Source organism: Gymnodraco acuticeps, unplaced genomic scaffold (genome assembly GCF_902827175.1).
Source record: "Gymnodraco acuticeps unplaced genomic scaffold, fGymAcu1.1, whole genome shotgun sequence".
NCBI lineage: Eukaryota > Metazoa > Chordata > Actinopteri > Perciformes > Bathydraconidae > Gymnodraco > Gymnodraco acuticeps.
Genome location: NW_022990184.1, coordinates 234,961 through 258,725, shown reverse-complemented (window position 1 = coordinate 258,725; position 23,765 = coordinate 234,961). Strand labels below are relative to the sequence as shown.

General features: G+C 40.9%; 4 protein-coding genes across 8 annotated transcripts in view; 1 reads left to right on the top strand and 3 right to left on the bottom strand.

The window, feature by feature from the left end:
* Positions 1-193: 193 nt before the first annotated feature.
* LOC117547223 (protein fantom-like) lies at positions 194-791 on the bottom strand. Its single transcript, XM_034217792.1, has 2 exons — positions 704-791; positions 194-318 (listed from the first exon to the last, which is right to left on the bottom strand). Exons 1-2 carry the CDS (start codon positions 789-791, stop codon positions 194-196), a joined length of 213 nt encoding a protein of 70 aa, XP_034073683.1.
* A 1,072-nt stretch (positions 792-1,863) lies between these two features.
* Positions 1,864-7,669, bottom strand: LOC117547241 (E3 ubiquitin-protein ligase TRIM39-like). 4 transcript variants are annotated; one of them, XM_034217827.1, is made up of 11 exons: positions 7,550-7,669; positions 6,882-6,964; positions 6,326-6,459; positions 5,811-6,032; positions 4,818-5,390; positions 4,632-4,727; positions 3,930-4,163; positions 3,660-3,807; positions 3,504-3,530; positions 2,857-3,002; positions 1,864-2,771 (listed from the first exon to the last, which is right to left on the bottom strand). In XM_034217827.1, the coding sequence occupies exons 3-11, from the start codon at positions 6,374-6,376 to the stop codon at positions 2,340-2,342; spliced, it is 1,929 nt and encodes a 642-aa protein (XP_034073718.1). In that variant the 5' UTR covers positions 6,377-6,459; positions 6,882-6,964; positions 7,550-7,669; the 3' UTR covers positions 1,864-2,339. The 4 variants fall into 4 exon arrangements, with proteins under 4 accessions (XP_034073718.1, XP_034073717.1, XP_034073720.1 ...); XM_034217826.1 differs by having other exon boundaries at positions 6,326-6,450; XM_034217829.1 differs by lacking the exon at positions 3,504-3,530 and having other exon boundaries at positions 6,326-6,450.
* A 326-nt stretch (positions 7,670-7,995) lies between these two features.
* si:dkey-183c6.8 (protein O-GlcNAcase) lies at positions 7,996-22,800 on the top strand. The gene is given in 18 exon segments (XM_034217825.1): positions 7,996-8,221; positions 10,201-10,252; positions 12,843-12,940; positions 13,487-13,617; positions 13,712-13,883; positions 13,971-14,069; positions 14,637-14,704; positions 14,706-14,907; positions 15,977-16,063; positions 16,205-16,635; positions 16,712-16,886; positions 17,043-17,099; positions 17,467-17,552; positions 17,716-17,820; positions 18,278-18,369; positions 18,467-18,656; positions 19,686-19,845; positions 20,408-22,800. Coding segments are annotated over 18 exon segments (2,382 nt in total). The 5' UTR covers positions 7,996-8,181; the 3' UTR covers positions 20,545-22,800.
* Positions 22,713-23,765, bottom strand: part of si:dkey-183c6.7 (urea transporter 1) — a 19,473-nt gene continuing 18,420 nt past the window's right edge. For both annotated transcript variants that reach the window (XM_034217831.1, XM_034217830.1), the window contains one exon: positions 22,713-23,323. In XM_034217831.1, the coding sequence (XP_034073722.1) occupies positions 23,141-23,323 (183 nt within the window). In that variant the 3' untranslated portion in view covers positions 22,713-23,140. The remainder of the gene's footprint in view (positions 23,324-23,765) is intronic.

Below are 23,765 nucleotides of genomic sequence, written 5' to 3'. Positions count from 1 at the left end.
GGACCCAGGATGGGCCTGACGGAGACGTGTCAGTCTGGTGGACATCCTGAGGGAGGATGTTTAATCAGCCATATTAGGGGACTTGTCTTATGTTCATTTGAATCACGTCCTAGGGCTGCAACACTGCATTGATCAATTCTGCCAAAATGTCTGCTGCTCTGTACATTCATTATTATATATGTTCATTTTCCTTTCACCTGCGCAGCCTCTGCTCCTGTGTTCGGGTGTGTTGTCTGAGCACGCTGTTTTCCTCCTGCAGTCTGAGACACAGGTCCTCCAGGTGCTCTCTGGGAAACCGAAACAGGCGCTGAGGGTCTGCTGAAGAGAGAGGCAGCCACAAATATATTAAAACCATTTATTTTCTTGTGATGAGAGTATACTTATAAGATAAAATGAAGTGAAGGTATTTTGTATAAGTGTGGGGAAAATAGTTAAAATATTAATAAATAGTAATGCTGTATAAAAGAAATGAAAACGTATCTTTCCTTTTGATTTACCCTTTCCGATTGTACTATAAAAGGAAAACAACATCTGAGAGGACGAGGTTTGTAAATGATTTGACCTTTTGTCTTCGTGACATGATGCTTCTTCCATGTCTTCACATCACGTAGTGTATCTGGGGAAAACATTTGGATTTTAACAACACTGTATATACTTTTAAATTGACATTGGATATTAATTTATCATATTAGCATATAGAAACCTGGGACAGTTGGCATCAGTCCCCCCCTCATCAGTCCTACATCCCTGACTGGGAGATCCGTGGCTGTTTCATCCATCACTGTCGACATCACACCTCTCCACTCAGACACAAAGAAAGCTCCTGTCTTTGAAACGTCACAACAACAAACTTGTTATATTGATATCCAGGAGAATTAACAAACTGGGGTTGATTAAAATATATATATATATATATATATATATATAGGGTTTTAACTGCAGCAAAACAGAGAAACCTATAGTGTAATTCAAGGTAGTGCCTTTAGAGCTTTAAAACCATTATTCCCTTGTTTACCTAGCACAGTGGGGCTAGACAAGATCCAGGCAAGAGCTTTACGATACACACAGAGATATAGTTTTAACCCAGTTAATAGAAAAAGGTAGGAAGAGAAGGTCTCCCCAGAGAGGACTTCATCGCCAACAGTTATAGCATCACTTTCAATTAAGTTATAAGCCAAATGAAGCGATTCCTTCATGCATTTGCTGTTTAAAGGTCTACATTGCTCCACATTGAGATCTTACAGGTAGTTTGTATTCCCTCCTCCAAACATCCACATTAAAAACTATAACAACAACATACTGGACTTACCCTCTTCTGCTGGTCATCAAAGAGGTGTTACATCTGGTGAAGAAACGTGTAGTGTTACTGCTTTACTCTGGTGTTTGTGTAGGCTCTCTACATGTTTCCGCCCTGTGCTTGAATGATTTGAGTTTTAATCCATCTTCATCCCTTCCTCCTTCCCCAACCCCCGTTTAGCTCTTTCTTTACAGATATACAGATTTCCTTACCTCTACATTCTTTCAGGAATTCACAAGGTTTAGACTAAGAATTTACAATCACTGTGTGTGTGCATGCATTTAGTTCAGTGACAGGATACCTGTGAGTGTACAGTACTCTAAACGTGTATAATACCTCCACGCAACTCAAGGCTGAAGTGTGCCTCAGCGCTCCATCTGCCTCCAGGCTAATCCCATCTCTGTGCTAATCTGATTAGCAACGGTCTTTCTTAAACGTGGTCTGAAGTCAGTTTGTGGTTAGCCCTAATTAACTGAGGAAGGTTATTATTGTAGTGAGGCAGGTCTAAGAAAGAAAAAAGAAAAGGAAGGAAGGAGTGGTATAAATATGCACTTTATGGTGTCCCCAACAAGATTGGTGTACAATTTACACAATTTCACAAACATATTTTGAAATGTTTAAATAGGTAGACAGAAATAAAAAAATTAAATACAGATAAAAAACTCTTTATCATGTTCGTTTGAACATAAAGCCCATGTCTTTTTTTCAGTACAATGCCATCCGTCTACACTTCAAATCCCCACCTGTAAATGTATCGTATTTTTTGGGAAAAGTGCTCCGTCAAGTGTTCAAATCTAAATACATTAAAGACATTTTATAAACTCAATTTTAATAAAAAAAATTGCTGCGTTTATCCCTTAGGGACAACTAGTTTCTAGGCATACATCAAGATGAAAACGAATAAAGTTTGGAAGATATGTTCCAAATGATGGACTACTCGTTACGCTACAATAAAAGCAAAATTACAACATCATAAATATCATACAGAGGGGAAGCATAGTCGAATAGGGCTGTTTAAATAAAATACCATAACACTTTCACATCATATTGTCATGACATCTAATTCCCCCGCTCCATTGAGTGCACTGACAGGGCGGATGATGAGTGGAGATTTGTTGCTGCCGCTGTCACACATGTCAGGGTTCAAAAAGGGAAACATGGCCTCTGTGAACTGGAACTGTGTGAAGGAATAGATGTGTGACTTGGCCTCTGCATCATAGAAGGACACAGTCCCCTCCTCGTGATCCAGAAACACCCCCACCACCTGCGGCCTCTGAGAGAGACTCAGCAGCTCCGCCTGTCCCGCACACGCCCGGTACTCACTGCCCTTCCTCAGACAGATGGTCCAGTACCCGTCCTCTGGGCTCAGGGTGACCAGCCCCTTCCTGCTGACCGACTGTCGGGCCACCCCCAAGTCCCACGCTGTCTTGTCCCCCACTTCTACCTCCCAGTAGTGCCTCCCTGTGGAGAAACCCTGCATAGAAACAGGCGCTCGGGTCACCAGGACTGTTCAGAATGAAGCAGAAACATCCCTACACAACACACAAATCTTTATTTACCCTGGTGGCGAGGACACATGGCGCCGTGTCGAAACGCTCTGGTGTGTCCTCCAGGTTCTGTTCAACATCTCCATCCCAGATCTGTCTCCCGTCCTCTGACAGAAGCAGCCACGGGTTGGCTGTCCTGGGATCCAGAAGAACATCAACTAGGAGACAGACAGTTTGTTAATATGGAGTTTTGACTTCCCCCTTATCATATGGCACGCATTTTCATGATGCACAGGAACGTTTGACACATTTTCAGATGATTTAGAGTTGTATTGGTCGTCTCATGAAATAAAACCAATTAAAGCAGAAGAAATTAGACAATGAGAAAGTAGTTGACTGTGGGAAAATTAACTAGCTTTAGTTATGTATCAGGCAAATGATTACCAAAACAAATCAGAAACTGTAGGACACAATAAGCCACATGAGATGTCACCGTGACCTCTGGGAACTTGTGATTGGAATTGTAGAAATAATGATTAAATGAATCCAGTGAAAATCTTCCTCATGATTGACTGTCCTTTTCTGTGGGATTTTGACATTATTCCCATTGATACAGAATGTAAGGAGTGCTTGAATGTGCATGGTAGTTTGACGGTTGGGAAACAGGACAAAAGAGGGAGTGAGAACAGTGAAGACATTGTTTTACAGTCCAACTGTACCTGCATACTGCTGCATCTTCTCATGCTCTGTAAGTTAAAAGCAACGTATAAATATTGTTTATACAACACATCTGTGATCATGAGATGAAATGTAAGTGGCTGTTATTTTGCATAATGTTGTGATGCTGACAACAAATTGTTATTTAAAAAGTATACCTTGAAAGGAAAGCTTTTTCAGAGCGGACTGAAGCTGCAGTTCAATGTCAGCCGCCGCTCTCCTCACAGTCCCCAAACATGTGTGTGAATGGACAACGATGTCAGAGCAGGCTTTAGAAGACGTAGGCGAACTCAGAGCTGGAAACCTCTGTCACAATGAAATCAAATAAGAGAGAAAAGCTCAAGATGGGAATAAAGATAGAAGAACAACATTCTACAAACTAGCATCTCTTTTTTTTACTGTGGATATCTCCCGGTGTAACTCCTAACCTGCAGGATGTGTAGGTGGTCCTCACTGTGAGAAAGCTGCTCCACCTCGCTCCTCTTCCTCTCCAGCTGTGTGATCTCCAGCTGCAGCTCTGTGAGGAGCCTCTCCGCCCTCTGCTCCGCCGCTGCCTGCTTCCTCTGGAGCGTCTCCAGCAGCTCCGCCTGACCACGCTCCAGAGAACGGAGCAGGGTGGAGTAAACCTCCATGCTCAACAGAATGTCCCTCCTCAAGTTTTCCTGAAGATATTAAGCAATGAAAAAAGGAAAAAGTATAGAGCCCTCTTTAACGTTTGTTCTCCGATGGAACTCATTTTAAATAAGAAGTGAAATGCATTTTTTATTGGGCTTTCAATTTGGAAAAATGTTTAAGTCTTGATTTATAGATATTAATTATTGTTTTTTATATTGTGTTTATTCATTTTTCCCCTAGCATTGTATTGTTGTCATTTTCAGTTTTGCTAATTTACACCTATTATTGTCTATTTTAATTTTTCCTCTGTTTCGTTTTATCTCGCTTTTGGAAGCACTTTGGGCCCTGTGTTTTTATGCAGCAAGTAATGTCCTAGTAAAAGTACATATTTTACATATATTATTTTGCATACTCTTTTCATATATTCTTAAAGTGTTTTAATTGCTGCTAAAATGGCCCATCTTTCCTACAGGACACATCCAAAAAGGCAGTTGTATGCTCTTATGTGAACTTACTTTGCTGAGCTCCACAGAGTGTTTGATCTCCTCCACTTTCTGCACTCTCTCCTGGATCTTCTGCTGAACATCAGCTTCGATGCTTCTCATCTGAGCCTGAACAAAGAGGAACATAACCCAAAACTGAAGCAAAGTCCAAAGGCTGCTGAGGTATTTGATAGGATAGCACAATGATGAGGACCTCACCTTCTTCCCCTGACTCTCCCGCTCCACTGGGACGGTGTCGTGACAGCGGTGATCCGTCTCGGTGCAGAGGACGCACACACACCTCTGGTCGCTCCTGCAGAACAGCTCCAGGAGCCTCTGGTGCTTCTTACACATCCGGTTCTCCAGCATTGCCACGGGTTCAATCAGCTTGTGAGTCTTCAAGGTGGAAACTCTCCGGTGAGGCTCCAGGTGACTCTCACAATACGAGGTCAGACACACAAGGCAGGACTTCATGGCCTTTGTTTGCTTTCCCACACACACATCACAACATATGAATTTCTCTATCAGTGTCATCACGCCATTCTGCCTTCTGGCTCGGATCTGCTCGGACATCTCCTTGGCGAAGGAGTTTCCGCAGATCTCTGGGCGGCGCTCAAAGACTGCCTGACATTTGGGACAGCTGACTGCAGGACTGCGGTCCCAGTGCGATGTGATGCAGGTGAAGCAGAAGCTGTGGCCGCAGGGGATGGAGACGGGATCAGAGAAAACATCCTGACAGATCCAACACTGGAACTGCACCTCTGACAGGAGAACGCTGGGAGTGGCCATGACCTCAGAGGGAAAAAAGAAGATTGGTGTTCACTCATTAACAAGTAATACATTAATAATTGACCTTCTAACTTACAGGGGAAATTGCTAGCATTGACAAACACAGAGACATTTACAAAACAAGCCACATTGCAGACCTTAAGTACTTTTATTGCAGCTAGCTACACTTTAACTTTAAACTATTAAAGGTTGCCTCTAGCCAAAGTCCAGCTGCACGGTCACATGACTCACTCGCACTCTCGGGAAATCACTGTAAAGGCTAAGGTTTTCATTGATTGAAAACATTCATTAAAATCCAAAAATTCTTCACATTAGTTCCTCTAATATTCCATTTAACCGGCCTGGCACAAGACAACAACATGATTGAATCTGTTTAATCAAAATACTAACGCATGCCCATCTGTGATTTTGTCTGGGACTTACCTCGTTGTTGAATGTGAAACATGACCTCTGAGGTAGTGAAGGCAAACACTGGCACTGCAGTGAAGCCAAAGTCCTCCCAGTTTCTGTTACCACTCCCTCTGGGAAACTCTCCCTCCACAGCTTTTCAACCACCATGTTGTTCCAGGGAGGAGGAGCAATGCCTTGTTGGGTTGGCATTGTGTAGAATCTCTCTGCTTTGTATAACATAATAGTGGTGTATTTCTGTTGAACAGAGCAACAACAAGGAGGTAATTAAATACAGCTCATTCTGAGGCTCTTTGTTTCAAAATGACTGAAACATACTATGTCTATTCCCACACAATATCACACAAATGTAATGTCAAAAACGTTCCAAAAGCTAAAACAAATGTCTTAGCAGGGATAAAGTTACTATTGCAGTGAAGATGCTGACTAAAGTTGGCTTGTTTTGCGATGAATCTCTGCTTCGGAGAGTGCAGGAGGTGAAGCTGTAAACATGTCAGAATGTGTTTGATGCTGCCTCTGGTTGTACTCACCCTGTTTGTTTGGTTGCTGAAGCACTTCTCTGTGGTGAGGAACTGACCCATGACGACCAGGACCTTCTACTGTAATGTTCTTTAATTCCAGCAGTGGGTGCTCCATATCAGATTTATACAGCAGCCTAATAATTCTCAATTCACAAGATTATCAGGAAGAAACAAACGCAATATTTATAAACTCACATGCTATACAATTGAGAGATTGGTGGACTTTACAATTGTAAAAATAATGTATAAAGCAAATATAACACTATTCAAGACTGTAACAAATGTGAGTGTTATGTATAAATAGAACATGCCTACAAAATTAACTAAACAAACACATATCTGTTATATTGTAATTGTGCTGCAGTGTGTACAAAATGTTACTTTAAATATAATCATGCAAAGGACAGAAAGTAAGACAGTGTGTTAGTATAAGAAATATCAATCCGACATCTTAAAATTCTACTAATTATTCAAATATATAAAATAAGGCTCTAAAAAATGGCCATGGAGTGGGATTATACATTAATTTGCACACTTTCATAGCATGAATGGTAAACACACACACCTGGGTCCTTTTACAGGAAGGCAGTGCGCATGTGCGGACTGGAGACTGGAAGCAAATGCTGCCTTCATGGCTACTCGAACAATCTGAATTACGAAAGAAAACACAGAGACAACTTGGAAATGGTATCCTACATAAAAGTAAGAAGGTCAGATGTTTTATGAAGTTTTGGTGGAAAAACAGCTGTAACAGTGAAGAAATTGTCAAAGAAGTAGCGTTATTTTGTTGAAAAAAACTTTGGTCAGAGAACCCAACCAGAAGTAGAAAAATGTATTTCATAAATATTTAGTTTCTGTATGTTTTAAACTAATTGGATGTATGTTGCACGTGTAACCTTATTTGAAATGCTGTTAGGGAATACCATGTGGGGTTTATCTGTCAAATGTATGCTGCTGACAGCCTATTTTCCCCATTTTATTTTTAATGCCATTTTTAAATGTGTTACAAATATGTAACCTTTAACTATATAATTTACTAATGTTGTATTGAGAAAAATAATTAACGAAATTAAATGTTTAATGGTTTACGTAACCTAGACAGTAGCCACACTACTTGAACCATTCTGTAGCTGATAGACATTTAGCACCTATGCTACCAAGCGTTAGCTAACGTATTGGTAGTAGGAACGTGTTTTCAGAGTTCGTGAAGAGCAAGTTGAAAAGTAGACTTACATTTTGTCAGGTAGCGAGAAAAACATGTTCAACAGGAGGCTAATGTTGCTGTGCTGGACGTGTTTATAATTTACTTTAACCATGTAGGCTGCGGGTTTTGTCCTATGGTTTTGTCTTGTTTTTTGTGTGTTCAGTAGGCTAATTCTGCCCCCTGCTGGCCAATTGAAAAGTAAAGGTGTAATCGGGTGTAATTAATTCATAAGAAAAGGGGACTTCTTATATATAAAATAAATAAATATAATGTAATATTCACAAAAATGTAATGTTTAACAATAAATCAACAATCAATAAATACATTTAAACAATCTGCCACCTCAGCATAACGTATGATAGTCTATTATAATTCTACTAAATACATACATGCCCCAAAAACGATTTGTTTGCAAAAGGTTGCTTTTGTTATGTAATAGAAAGCAGGATCTTCCGCTGAGCACCTGAACGCAGCACGCGAACACCAGCGTTGTAGAGAGGAGGAGAGAGGAGAGGGGAGAGGGGAGAGAGGGAGGCATATCAAGGAGAAGCATGAAGTATATCCCCGATATCTAAGCTCACAGAGGGGGAGAGCATCTCGTCCTCCCTCGCTCTTTAGGGGCCGACTGGAAGCGGAGGGAGGCAGCGAGGCGGAGGACAGCATGGAGGAGAAGAAGCAGTTTCTTTGTGGGGTGGTGGAAGGTAGGAGCGGCCGACTTCATCACTGACCTGTCAGATCATGTGATTATGTTTTATTACCTTGGGGACATGCATTTGAATAGACCACCGCTTGACCTACATTTTAGGATTGTTTTGTCCCTTACTGAAGGAGAAGGGGGCGCAGTTATAATAATATGTGGATGTAATGGTCGTAATGAGATGATGTGGTGGAGATCAGCCAGGCGCGAAGTGGAGATCAAAGAGCAGGCGGAGGGAAAAGGATTCAGTATTGTCTGGTTCCTGGGCTGCAGCCTGAGGAGAGAAACCACTCTGGATTAATGGCAGGTGCTAACGAAGATGAATGATGCAATACTAGTGAAGGTGAAGATGATCATTGAGATTATAATAATGACGGATGATTTTGTTGGGATGAAATGACATTAGTTGTGATGATGGAGATGGTGTGCCACGAGCTTACAGTGGTGATGAAAGAAAACAATGAAGAAGAGGTCCATTTCAGAGCATCAATCAAACAAATGCAAAGATATGGACATAATAATGTTAAGGAAGGAATAACAACAACACTGACCTTGTTGATGTTAATAACATTAATACAAATGGATCTGGAAAGTAAGAAATGAATGATTATTGCAAAAGAGACAGATGTTTGTTGTAACACTTGTCTCTTCACACCTCACAACCACTGCACAAAATGATGAATTTATGCTGCAAAAATGTATCTAATGATATGCTGCAAGTATATACCCTGAAAATAAAACATGAACATTGCTTTTTGGCTAAAACATCTAAATAATAGTTATCCAGAATCCTGAAAAGGTGATACATTTGTGATACTTATCTGTTCATGATTTCTCTGTGTCATTTATGAGTCGTCATAAGAATGCACAATTATTAAAGGATACTCAAGGTTAAAATGTCTTACTATTTATAGGTGTGTAATGATACCATACTAAGTTCAAGAAGGTGAAACCAGCCATTGTTGGCATTTTTGTTTGTTTAACATGACTTAAACAATTATTAATGATTATATGTTTTATTCACACCGCTCTCCAAAGACTCAAATTGCTAACTCTACCAATCTCTGCTAATCCAGTTTCACACAGCCTGTTGGGATTTGTTTATTTGGAAATTCAAATTGCATTGATCAAGGAAACACACACACACACACACACACACACACACACACACACACACACACACACACACACACACACACACACACACACACACACACACACACACACACACACACACACACACACACACACACACACACACACACACACACACACACACACACACACACACACACACACACACACACACACACCTTATTACTTATTCCTGTAGTCCCGCACACCTTTGTTTCTCAGTCCCTCGTGGTGGTATCCAACAGAGTTAATTATCAGGTCGTATTAATGGGGAGCAGTCTGCAGGACACAGGAGACATGTCGGTGGATTGGATTTATTTCCTACTATGACCCACTTTCTGTGCACAGTTAAATACATGCAGTCTTATAAAAAACACAAAGCTGGGAGAGGGACACTGGAGACGCTCCCATTTCTAAAAATAGAAAATGTGATGGAGAGTGTAGCTGGATATGAATTATGCCTCTGCCAAACACAGAGAGGATGTGACCAAAGAAAGCACTGGAGGAACTTACTTGGTATATGTTCCATATTCAGGACTGAAGCGGTGCCAACCAGCTGATAACTGCTCAGTGTCAGTGTGTGATTCAATGCAAAGAACTTGGAACAAAATATGAAACTGCTCACAACAAGATCTTGAGTAACCCGGTCATGAGAGATTGCTATTGAGTTTTCAAATGTATTTTTTTGTTCTCATAAGCAAAGTAGAATCTAGCTCCATCCCCATATCTCTTACAATCACACCATGGATTGGTAAGAGGAAAGACATGTGTTTTAGATTTTTAGCTGAGCTTGCTCTTTAATATTTGCAGCAAATATATATTGACATTCATGACCTATTTTTCCTCTAGGTTTCTATGGGAGGCCTTGGACTATGGATCAGAGGAAGGTTCTCTTCCAATGGTGAGTCTCATTAAAGCAGCATGTCAACTGTAATGAACCTGCATGTTCTGTATTACTCAGAATCACAGTTAGTTATTCACCACGTCAGAGGGGAGTTGGTTGATCTTCACATGAACAGTGTGCACTCAGGTGCTACTGACCTGACGCCTGTGGGCTGAATCCAGTTGCACGCCTCTACATCATGCCAGGCAGACCTGAGAGAAACCACTGACGCAGAATGACTCTGTAGCAAAGGGCAGACTCATCGTCAGGCCGGAGGCTCGGCCATGGATGACAGGGGGGGGGGTGCACACTGCTGTTTGTTTTGTTGGAAGAGGATCAAAGAGGCGATGCAGATCATTTGGTTGTATAGATATTATTCAGCTGAGCTAGCAGTGGAGCTGCAGGGACGGCAGTCAGTCCATCCACCACTTTGATTCAAACTGAAATATCTCAACTACTGAATGGACTTCAATTACATAATAGACACTCCCTGATGATGAGTCCTAAATACATTTATGTTCCCCTGGCCTTTCCTCTAGTGACGACAACATGTTAGCATTTGTGATACATTCTCACACATTCATGTTCCCCTCAAGAGGAATCTCGTTGGTGATCCTTTAACACTGCCTCATGTCTAAAGGTTTATATCATTTCAATTTATCGGGCAAAATTCTATATAGTACAGCAAATTTGACAAATTCACCCATAATGTTAGAGTTAAATAGTGTTAAAGTTGGGCATGGGACAATAAAACCTACCGATTGACTGCTAAGGAAACTGCTGCCCTGTAAAGAAGGATGAATGAATGGTTAGACAATAGTTTTTCAGCATATTGTCATAAATTGGAAAGATATAATGCTACTATAGAATGTTTATGTCCTTTACACAGGGAATATTTGCGGTGCCTTTGGCTCAACCACATATTGTTCCATGCAGAGACCTTTACACCAGGGAGCTGCTCAGCCCAATCACTCTGTTTGTGTGGAGTGATACCAGTGAAGTGCCACGATAGGCTCTCCTCTGCAGGCAGCAGAACTACATAGAAATTACAAACAAAAGCAATTTAAAACAGATACAAACAGCATCCACGCAACATTTGTCGCTTTGAATCGTGACTGAACCAAACACAGGCAGCCCCTTATTGAGACCGCCACAGTTTCATCAAGTCACAAAGACTCACACACTCTTTCAGCATTAATCAGCTTGCAGCGATTCAACAGTGAGCTGCTGTAGAATACTACACTCAAAACAATCAAATTGCTATTCAAGGCATCAGTACACCATTCAAAGTAAATGTAGAACACACTGATAATGGGAGTGTGTTAAATATGGACTGATGAAGGATGTGTAGCTGCAACAATTGGATTTTTTAAAGACTTGGAACTATTCAAACAAATACACTGGGATGGACAAGTCTCAACATTGTATAGACAAAACATTTATTACAAAAATCTACTGTAGGAAATACTTTTGGATAAATTGTTTATGAAAATGCTAATTGCATTCCAACAAGACTCGTGGTATTCCCATTTCATGCGCATTTACATAAAGTACCCTCGTGCATACTTGTGAAGTAGGGAACCAATGAATTGTTGATGCCACACTGATCTGAAAAACAAGTTTAACAACATAAATCCCTGCTGGGAACTGTAGTTCAACAGCCAATAGTGACAGCGGACTTCATCCCCAGAGATAAGATGTTCCCTCTGCAAACCAAATCATTACAGCACACTCTTTTGTTGTTGTTGTTGTTGTTGTTGTTGTTATGATAAACTGAATAATACTGTAACAAAAATATAACATTATATTGGCTTTGTCATCAGGATGAATTTGACTTCCAAAATTCTGTGTGGGCTCCAAGTTTATTTATAGATCGGCTCTTTTTAGATTTAAGTGCGGGGTGCAGGCACAATTCAAACAGAGAGTGTTGCATAAGTTTGGCAGATTAAAGCTGGGCCTGGGTGTACAGTATGGAAGTGTGTGTATGCATGTGTGTGTGTGTCTGATTGTGTGTTTAAAGGAGGTAGGTTGCAGCTTTGTGGAGGCGACTTACCGACCATCTGTCCAGGAAATGAAGCAGGGAGGAGTGAGAACATATTCCACCCACCAATGACAGGGATGATGATGGGAGCTGGTCCAGAGAAAAGAGAGAAATATTCATGTTGTTGTGTGTGTGATGCAGCTTTTGTTTCGATCCCAGTACTATGCTCTATCTATAATTCAGGAGATCATTTCCTGTAACAAAGGCAGCCCAACGATCAATACATTAGATCTGTATTTTCTCCTGTCCTTGTCTCCAGGGATCATACGGTGCATGACAGAGCAGAGGCTTCAAACTGAGGAAAGGATGGATACAAATATATAGGACAATTCCAAAAACAAAGTGGTTCAATCTTTTTTAGCATTTTAAAAGTCCTTTTCAGAATGACTACACAATTCTTGAGAACATTTCATAGACAGGATGTTGGACTTCTGACTGTGAATGAAACAAAACACATTTTCAGTGGTCGAAGTGAAAAGATGTATAACCAGATGTATCAATGAAACGGCCACAGCTCACCCGTCAGTAACATGTTTCCTCCTTCCTTTGTTTGTGTTTCTGTGCCAGGATGCAGAGTTGGGGGTTGAACACCTACCTGTACGGCCCAAAGGATGACCTCAAACACAGACTACTGTGGAGGGAAGTCTACTCTCACGAGGAGGAGGGTAAGAGCATCCCATTCTTTCTGCTATCGTCTGGAAAAGGACATTTTGCAGCAGTCCATGTTGGATTTCGGATCTGGACCTGACTGAATTGCAGAGGAAGATACATTCACTTATTCTCACCACATTTTCTTTGTTGCACACTATTTTAAAAGTTATACACCAATGCATGCACACAGAAACACATATTTGGAGCCCTGGATCTGCACCAGAACTGCCTTAGGACATTATCTCTGCAAACAGGGTAGTAAATCACTGGATATATTTTTCATTGAAGTCCTAAAGGTATTAACAGCTTTAATGTTGCCGATTATATCATTTTCTTATTGTACTCTGGAAGACTGTGAGGCTTTAGTCTGGAACGTAGTACTTTAGAGTAAGCTGAATTCTCTTACAGATAACAAACATTACATTTGGCGTGAGGGTCTAGTTACTATTCTCAGATCCTGTTGTCAAAGTTAAAGCAAAGTTTAAACTGATCACTGTGTCTTGATTCGTCTCAAATGTCCAATTCAAGATTTCTCTCCTCTGTCCCTCTCCTGCTCTCAGGTCAGTTGCGTATTCTCATAAAGGAGGCCCAGTCGAGAGGCGTAACGTTTGTTTACGCCCTCTCCCCTGGTCAGGACATCGTCTTCTCTTCTTCCTGTGACCTGACACTGCTCAAACGCAAGCTGAGACAGGTATGTAATGTGACAAATCCAGAGAATACATACTACTCTACGAAATGCAACTTTTATATGATTTGCCCCTGTTTCTTTCCCCCTCTCTCTGAAGGTGTCAGACCTGGGTTGCCAGGCTTTTGCCGTCCTGTTTGATGACATCGACCATTCCTTGTGTCAGGCTGACAGCGAGGCCTTCTCTTCCTTTGCTCATGCTCAGGTCACTATAACCAATGAGATCTATCGCTTCCTGGGGGAACCACCCGTCTTCCTATTCTGCCCCACAGGTAGGAGCGATGCACGTGAGCTCAAGTTGAAAGTATGTACAGAAACCTGTCAAATCTGATCCAACCTCTGTTTCTCTGTCCCTGCAGAGTACTGCGGTTCTCTGTGTACTCCCAGTGTATCAAAGTCTCCCTACCTGCAGACTGTGGGAGAGGACCTGCTGCCGGACATAACAGTGATATGGACGGGTGAGACACAACATACATAATAACTGGGTCTTTACGGTTTATTTGGTTTGTTATTTTATCTTTTATTGTCTCTTTTATGTATTTGTTTATTTATTTGTTGTTTTTATTTTATTTATTTATTTTTTAATAACAAATGTATTTTGGATGGTGGATGGAAGAAGATAGTCTTTTATATTTGTCTTGTCAAATATGACATACAACGTAAAATAATAATATATATATATATTGTAGTAATAATGATATAATCTATTTATAATTGTTAATGTATATTGTACGTAGACATACATTTAGATAGAAAAAAAGAAAATGTTAATAATTTAGTTTTTGGGAGAACGGGTGGGATTAAATAAGTGTTAACTTCTTCCCACCCCTTTTCGGATGTGTAATTAGGCAATTTGTTTATCAATTTGATACTGCTTAAGTTTGTATAGTATCATAATTCTCTTGTTTCATTTCATTATTATTATAATTGTTTGTATTATTGTTTTACACGTTCGAAATAAATCAAATCAAAAATAAGATTGTCTTCCACTTGTAAACATTTTCCTCTCACTCCCGGCCCCCCAGGCACTAAGGTCATCTCCAGGAAGCTGTCTGTAGACTGCCTGTCTGAGGTGGAGTCTGTCCTCCAGCGCCCCCCCCCTCATCTGGGACAACCTGCACGCCAATGACTACGACTCCAGACGTCTCTTCCTGGGGCCTTTTAAGGGCAGAGAGCCTCAGCTGAGGAGCAACCTGAGAGGCCTGCTTCTCAACCCCAACTGCGAGTTTGAAGCCAACTACATCCCTCTCCACTCGCTGGGCAGCTGGTACAGATCTGGAAAGGAGGAGAGGAAAGGTGAGGGGATGTGTGGAGGGAAGGATGGGGCAGAAAAGGATGAATGAGAAGGAGGAAGGGGCAGCGATGAGACAAGAGATGTCTCAAGTTAATAAACTAATATTGTCTCTGCCAGACCTGAGCCATGTTAGTCCCATTGCTTAGCAACTAAAACAATTTAGCCTGATGTTACGTAACAAATAAATTAACTTATAGGAATTAAAGCTCCATCTGTTGCCTAATAAAGTTACAATGACTCAATAAGCTTTTTATCAGCAAGTGGATCTATTTACAGAAAAAGTTAATAGATGCATTTGTATTTACCCAAAAAAGATATATTCCTTAGCGTATACTGTAAAACTGACATTTGTTTCTGATATATGGCTTTCACTTTACTGTGACAGTAAAAAGAGAAAATAAGTGAGTTGGAAGGAAAACATGTAGGAGAGAAAACTACTGTAGCGTGTCCTTGTTCTGAAGACAAGCGAAGAAAGGTGGTGGTGGAGGAACAATTGTGTGGTGTGACGAAGGAGAAAATAAGAAGAGAGAACGGTCCCTCTGTGAAGGAGAAACAAGGCGGGGGGGCTGCAGGAGAAATGGTTTTCAAGGGAGGAGATGAAACAAGAGATGACGGGCCGGCTGAAGCCTGAGGGATCGAGATTCAGAGTTAGGATCAGAGTTTAAATTGGACACCTAATTGTTGTGTTTTATGTCTTATTTCCAACAGATCAGTGACCAAATAGAGACATGACGTAACACTGCAGTATCTCCAGCAGGAACAGTCGGGCATGTTGGCACACAAATGTGAAAGTCATCTTTTAGTGTTGGAAGAATCTCAAGTTAAAATATATTTCTGACAGTAGCTTCAACAGACGAGCAAACACAAGATAAGCTGTTCTCTGAGGAAGTGCATCTTCTTCTATTGTCAAGAACAGATAAAGGAGAGCTATTTATGGGGAGCTTTGTCCAACAAAACATGTCCAACAGAAATGAATTGAACATCACAGACTGTGCAAAGGAATGTAAGAGTTTTTTATAACTAACTAAGTATCCTCATATATATAATAACACAGTGTTATTTATGTTTTAGATGAAGAGTGTGAATACTGTCCTGATAGAGCGCTGTCTGCTGCACTACATGATTGGATGGAGGAACTCAACCAACCACTACAAGCAGGTAGATAACCATAATATGGGAATGTGCCTGTATACAGTATGTGTCTGTGTGAGTTGACATTTGATTGGATTTGAACCAAACTGCAATAAATGAACTGCATTATTCTAACCACAAAGGCTGCTTTTTTCTGAATGATTTCAGGTCGGCAGAGCAGCCGAGCAGACCAGCGTTCCTCTGCTCAAACACCTCGCTGTAAAACTCCAGACCGATCCGACTGCCCCCCCACCCTCGTGGACAGGCTTCCTGTTTTCCCTCTGAACTCCAGCTCGCCTCCGTCCTCACCCACTAAGGTCAAGGTGGAGACAGAGGGGGAGAAGAAGAGATCAAACCAGCCCCAAGGACCCAGGCCTGGAGCACCCTCAGGGGGAGGCAGGGGGCAAAAGGCCCAGGGGTGGGGGCTTGGTGGTGGGAAGGGCCTCCTGAGTGAGTCCCAGGTGCGGCTGCTGGTGGGTCTTTATTACCTGCCCCACGAGTATGGCCTGTCGGGACAGAAACTGCTGCAGGACCTGAGCTGGCTGAAAGCAAACTGCCACCTGGTCAGTGCCAACAGCAAGAAGACAGCGCCTCAGAAGGTCAGTGTGTGTTCTGTGCAAATATCCTGTTGATGTTTAAATTGTGCATGATTATTAAAGGTATTTTCGTCTTCAGATCGATGAGTGGCGTGGTCGGTCCTCTAGGGTCTTGTCCCTGTGTGAGGACATAGCACAGCTTCACTGCAGCGTGGTGGGGGGAGCCAACAGGGCGGTGCTCTATGACCTTTACCCCTACGTGTGGGACCTGAGGAACACAGCTCTGGTGGCTAAAGCCTTCATATGCTGGCTGGGTGAGTATCAAAAGAGGCAGGAAACTATGGGCATACATAATAACATGTGTTTTACATGTTTTTTGCTTTATGCTCTTGTATTTTTGTTTGAATAATGAATATGCCATACTATACTACTGTATAATCTAACCCCACCAACTCACCTCTCTCCCTCAGATGGGCGAGTGTTGAGTGACAGCTCCGCCTTGGGCACCTGGAAGAACTGCTTTCACTGTGAGTAGAGTAGATGACCATTACGCCATATATGTCCACCATCTTTGCCTGAAAGTAATAGGTAAAGGTAGCATTTGATGCATAAATCATTATTTTCAACCCCGTATTTAATTATTATTTTTCAGCCATAGCAAATGATGGTGCAGTGATGACTAAGCAAACAGTTATGCTTCAAATATTAATGAGAATAAAAACGGGAAAAAAACGTTTATTCCAGCATCTTTTGAGGAGATGCAGTGTTGTAAAAATAATTACATTTTTATGCTGGCATGAATATTTAAAGCTGAGTTAAGTGTGCCATGTTTCTCCGTATAAGTATTTCATTGGCACGTGATATCACCTGACTATTATTTTGTGTCTGTGGTAGTGTGTGGGAAGACCCCAGGGGCGGACCTACTGGGAGTTGAATCAGAACCATGGGCGTTTAAAGGGGGCGTGTCTGGGGAGGTGCAGGTAGGGTGTGCTTGTATTATATTTCATTTTCCATATGTTTTTTGAATTAACCCTCTTGTTTTTATATTGTGCATGAGGCATGTTCATGTTTTAAATCATAAACGATATGTTTTAATTATCTTATAACTGCCTGATATCTGTGTTTTTCTTTGTGTGCGTGTAGATGCTTCTCCCAATAGGCAGCAGCAATGAACTCTTCACTCATCCTCCTCCTCTCTTCCCCACCTCTCGTCTCTATAACATCAGGCCTTATCACAGCAAGGACAAGGTAGGAGAAGTTTCACACATAATGCCAGGATCATTCATAAAAAAGGTGTAAAAGGTCGTGGAATATTTTGTTCAAAACCCAAGCTGAAAAAAGAATGAAAAGTAAAGCAGGGAGGAAAAAGATTTTACCTCATGCATACACTCTGACAAAGTCATGGAAGATTTATGGAATTTCTATCAGATCCAAAGTAGGATCCTTTTATGGAGAATCATTGCAAATGAAAGGAGACTGATTATTCAACCACCTGTAGATTGTTGGGTCATTGTCAACACAATAGTCTGGGACAAGAACCACATCCATCTCTCAAAATTATGTAATATTAAGTGATTTGTTTGTTGTTGTTGTTGTGTGTGTGTGTGTGTGTGTGTGTGTGGTGTGTGTGTGTGTGTGTGTGTGTGTGTGTGTGTGTGTGTGTGTGTGTGTGTGTGTGTGTGTGTGTGTGTGTGTGTGTGTGTAGTTGGAGTTGTATCGGATGGTGCGCCAACTCCACCTGAGGACTCAGGGTGTCCAAGAGTCCAGTGCTCTTCACCCAGATGTGATAGGAGACAGGTGTGTGGTGAAGAGAAAGAAAGAGTCTATTGCTTTGCCCAATTAAGATTGACCATATTTGATACTCACATGTGTTTCTGTCTCTTCGTTTCTACAGATGTCTCGGGCCGTGCCTGGTGTTGTCCCCGGAGTACTGCTTCATCCTGGAGGATGAGCTGGGTGTGTGTGGCTGTGTGTTGGGCATCTTGGATGTCCGCATGTTTGCCAAGCGGTGCCAGGCCAGCTGGATGCCGGCCATGAGGGACAAATACCCAACTAAAGGGGGCAACACACACCCCAACCCACAGGTGAATATTTGGAAGAGGAGATTCCTTAAACACCCTTTTTTCAACCATTTTCTGTCAGTCTGAATGGCACAGGAGTGTTACAGACACACACAGGTCACATTATGCACACAAATGTTTAGACCTGCAGTTAGACCATGTGGATGATCACTCAGTAGGAAAACATCCCACTGAGAAGAGGATGGCACACACAGGTCAACTAAACAAAATACATAAATACAGTACATACACACACAAACAGGACTCAACTTATTCATATTTTTGAGATACTAAGTCATTAATTTAAGACACTTAGTCAAATATGGACTAAGCAGCATGTTTGTTTAGATAAAAACATGCAAGTTGTTACATCCATTTTAATTTTTTAAATATACACTAACTTTTGGACTATTTGCAGATTGCACAATTGTGAAAATTGGGCACTTTAGTAGTTTCTTTGTCAAAAATGGAAGGAGATTGGATTACAGCATTGCTGTTGTTTACTGTGAAAAACAGTTGAGTAATTTAGGCAAAGAGCCAAACAGAGCCGGTGGTGACTCAGCCCGACATCTGTGGAAGACTTATCTGCCCACTTTGTGCGTCACGGCACACACTGACAGACACACTTTGGATGAATATGATTCATACTGCAGCCACAGGTGTCTGAAGGTCATCAGCATGGCCTGTCTTTTATACTTTTGAGATAAACAAATAAATAGATTGCACACAACAGGGTTCCAATATCCACTTATGTGCGAGTATACTGCTTTTATTTATTTAGATATATATACTGTCGTCTGATCAATCATTTTTTTGTTGAGGGATAATTTCCATCTAATTACTTATTAAAAGGTGCAATCATATTCAATATTGCACATTAGTACCATCTAGTGGCAGCTGTTGGAAACACATAGAAGTACTCTAGCCACTACCCTCCTTCATCAAACAAGCACCAACAAGTAAAAAAGGCCAAAGATTCTCGTTGAATCAGACAATGTTAACTGCCATCAGCATCACATTGTGAGAACTGTGTTCCTGTTCTCCTCTGTGTAGGACTTGATCCAGCTGATGGAGGAGGACCAGGGGGAGTACCCCGAGTCCCTCCTCTTTCACTTCCCCTCTCAGTTGCGCCTGGACGCCCTGCCGGAGCTGGTGGACGTCAGCGTCAGCCGGACTCTGCTCACCGCCATGCTAACTGCTCTCAAGGCCAACGGTAAGACAGGACAGGGGGTCAGTCATTCTATGTGTGTGTGTTTGCTTTAATCATAGAAATTACAGTTTTGCTTTACCTAAGATTTTTACACTTGATACTTCAAAATTCTACATTCTATGTGACACCTGAGTGTTTAGATTGGCTGCCTATAATGCAATTCTCTCCCCCTTCAGGTCACCCTTTCCTTTTCACGATAAAAGTCCCAGAAATATACACTGCATCGCTGCCTACCAGAGCATTTCTGATTGTTGCCCATTATGACTTTTCGTATAATACCTATAATCCTTCCTCTATCATATCGCTAACATTGGGGTTTCTTCTTCTTTGGGATTCTAGCGGTAGATTCATGCTTTGGTTAGTAGACAGGCGGCTAGCTTATAAGAATAGGCTCTCAAGTGAGACAATAAAGGAGGAAATTATGCTTTTTATCCTCAGTCTTTACTGGTACAATGTTTTATATGTATCACTTGAGGTACGTTATGTTAAGGCTTGTCTTTGTGTGCAGATGTAGAGAAATACCTTCATGTATCTGCCTGCTTCTTCCTTCTGTGTGTGTGTGTAGGTTCTCAGGGTGTGTTCTGCGAGGTGCAGCCGACAGACCGTCAGAGGCTGGAGTTCTTGACCAAACTGGGCTTCCTGGAGATCCTCAGGGGAGAGGCCAGGAGCAGAGAGGGGGTGGTGCTAGGGAGGCTGCTCTGAACACACACACACACACACCTAGAGATCTGCAGACATACAGCTGATACACAGAGGCACTTACACACAATACAATGTTACAACACAGTACATTCAGTACAGCATAGAGGAGGAAGGGTGTGTATTTCAAAGTCAAGAGAAGAAAAAAAAGGGACAATCTTGGAGTCTGTGGCAGCGGTAATGGGGATGAATGGAGATTTTTGAAGGATTTACAAACTATAAAATAAGCTTTGAGTTTAAAACTTCAGCAGAGCATTGCTAATCTTCCACGTCCTGGCTACGGATTACAAGACTTAGTCAAGTTTGAAGGAAGTCAACGCCAGGATAGTGTGAGAACTCTGGGAGCAGAGCAGCAGATCACAGCAGCTACAGCTCCTCCAGGATATTGGCTCAGTGATTGGTCTGTTTCTTAGGTCTGTTTGTCGGTAAAATGACTGGCTCCATGTTCTTGAAAGTGAATGGAAGAAACCACTCATTACATTGTAAGGCATGGGATGTCTGAATGATTTAAACAATCACCTATCGACTAGGAACATTTGTTGGAAAACTTGAAAAAAAGCTATAAATGTCTTTGTTTAGCACACTCAGCTATACAATTGAACACATCTTCTTTGTTGCGTTGGTGTTTTCTCCACATAAGGTCTAAAAGCCTATGAACACCAGCAGTTGGTCACACCAGTTACTGTTTGTAACTCCCAGCAAGAAAGGTGATGGTGTTTCTAACTGCTTCTTCAAGATGATTGGGACTCCTCCCCTCTTGTAAAACCAAAGTTAAGCTGCCGCCGTGGATCTGGTGCTCCGCTCCCTTTGTTCATAAGAGATAGCCTTTTTCTTTAATAGTCAGGATGTTGTTTCCTAGCTGCTGTCCTGTTGGTTAAATAGAGTCTAACAGACTGACCCAGGCACAGCGTCACTGTTGTTTACACTCGACTAGTATAGATGAATGTTTACATGCATGAAAAAACTCAACATTGTGTGGCTGTAACGTAAGATTACGTGTATACTGACATCAACAATAACAGGCTTTAACATGGCGCCATTAATGAAGATGTTTATTGAGCTTTTACAGCCAAAAAGCAAATGCATGCAGGCTCACATTCATCAGAAAAACAACAAAACAAGTTCAGATTGTGAATAAAACACACACACACACACACACACACACACACACACACACACACACACACACACACACATATAAACCCTGAGGTTAATTGGATATATCATATACTTCCCTAACTTCAGAATGCATCACCAGTGAGTGTGTCTGGTGCATACATGTGTACTTTGTGCATGGTGAGTGTGTGTTAGTGATAGACTGCCTTTATTCTGACCCATAATGAACACAAGCGTACACACACAAACACACAGTCATATTAAAGAAGCACAAAAGCACTCACAATCAAACCTTCAACTGAAAGTACATACAACTACGAATGTTCATTTTTTGTAAAGCAGCTTCAAGGACACAAGTACTATTTGTGCACGTATTTATATTTCTACTTTTTTTTAATTAATATTATCATGCTTGATCAATCACAGACTGAGAGGCACTTTTGTATGTTTCGTCTCATTACATCACCATTGTCTGTGAGGTAGATCATGATCAAATAATGAAGACCCAATAATGATGTAGATAAAGAAATCCTGAAAAGCACTGAGACAGAAATGCATGATTCAAAGAACATTCTTAGAAAACCTTATTGTGGAAGTATGTCACTTCACTTGTGAATCTTTTTAATAATCTTTAAATATGATTTAGTTTTGTTGTTTACATTAGGCTGGTGTGGATGCTTTGTGTGTTGATGGGGACTTGTGTGTGTGTTTGGGAATGTAGATGTTTTTGGGAAATAATCATCTCCACAGGCAAAAAGGAGTACTGTGAAAAGTCTCACAATTAACACCTTCACTTTTTCATTTAAGGAGATTTCAATGTATTAATAACATTAATTAAAATAATAACTATAATGATAATAATAATGGCTTCTTCTTGGCCTAAACAGCTCACCACTCTTTCTGTTTCATAACAACATCACGTGTACTTGTCTCACCGTCTGCCTGCATTCAGATACATGTTTACGTCTATTTCTACATTGAGTCCCAGTGGAGTTCTATGTATGTCTATGCAGCGTAATGAAGGGGTGAAAAAACAATTACTGTTGAATTCAGTCTGTGTTTTTATTTACGCTTAAAAACGATTGATTTTATTGAACCGACTTGTTAATTTCATGCCTATTAAAAGATTTATTTCCCTTCAAATTGGCTGTTTCTTTGGCTTTGTATGCAATGTGGTGAGTTAAAACTGGCATAATGGAATAACACAAGTAGCAAAACTTGGAAAGAATTGTTATATATATTTTATAAAAATAGTTTAACTTCAATACAGAGGTTTATATGTACCCAACATTTTCAGAATCTAGTTGCTGAACACTGCCACTTTGTGGACAAAATGTGTTACTATGATGAATGGCAATGTTTTCTAAGAACATATATACTGTATAAATATATATATTTGTAACATTTATAATAAAAATGCATATTCTATGGTCCAACCCGTCCGAAAATCCATCCATCGTGTACTTAGTACTGATACAATACGTTACACATTAGTGCTCTCCCCTTCTGCGGTTTTCCCAGCTTTCCATTGTTTGCGGGAGCGCAGGTTGTGTTCAGGGGACATCACCTGACCCATGGGGATGCGGTACGTTGATAAACTGCCGGTGAGCAGCAACATCAGTGTGGCTATCATAGTAGCTGCCCAACTGCATGCTGGGAGACCAACCTAGGGGATGAGAGAGGGAAAGTATTTGTAGTTTATACTAGAGTCAGACTTCTACTTGGACCTTCTTACTTAAAAATGATAAAACTATAATCACAGAATTTTGTATTTTAATATCAGGCAAATGCAGAACAAATACATTCAGATACATGGTTTTAAAATTACAATAATATCAATTATTTGGTGTTACAATTATTTTATGTAAAACTGCTGTTTAATGGATTTATCTTAATGAATCATTTGTTGAAACACTGGTTAGAAACTCAAGTGTTCTTGAAGTAATGTAGCAATACATTATATTACAAATTGCCTTTTAGCCAAGAAAGAAAGAGCACTTGTAGTTTAATGCTGTTTTCATCCTCCTTTTTTTTTTTTTTCATTCTCCTAGGCTTTTTAAAAAAAGAATGAAATATCCAAGGTCTCTCAGTGTCAGTGCTTTATGCAC

Bases quoted from the DNA above. Each gene is read 5' to 3' on its own strand.
- LOC117547223 (XM_034217792.1), bottom strand. From the start codon at position 791: ATGTCGACAGTGATGGATGAAACAGCCACGGATCTCCCAGTCAGGGAT. The intron at 319-703 runs GTTTCTATATGC...CTCTCTCTTCAG, and splicing joins ACTGATGCCAACTGTCCCAG to CAGACCCTCAGCGCCTGTTT.
- LOC117547241 (XM_034217827.1), bottom strand. From the start codon at position 6,376: ATGGGTCAGTTCCTCACCACAGAGAAGTGCTTCAGCAACCAAACAAAC. The intron at 6,033-6,325 runs GTGAGTACAACC...TCTGTTCAACAG, and splicing joins TCAGCAACCAAACAAACAGG to AAATACACCACTATTATGTT. The intron at 4,164-4,631 runs GTAAGTTCACAT...TAATATCTTCAG, and splicing joins ACTCTGTGGAGCTCAGCAAA to GAAAACTTGAGGAGGGACAT.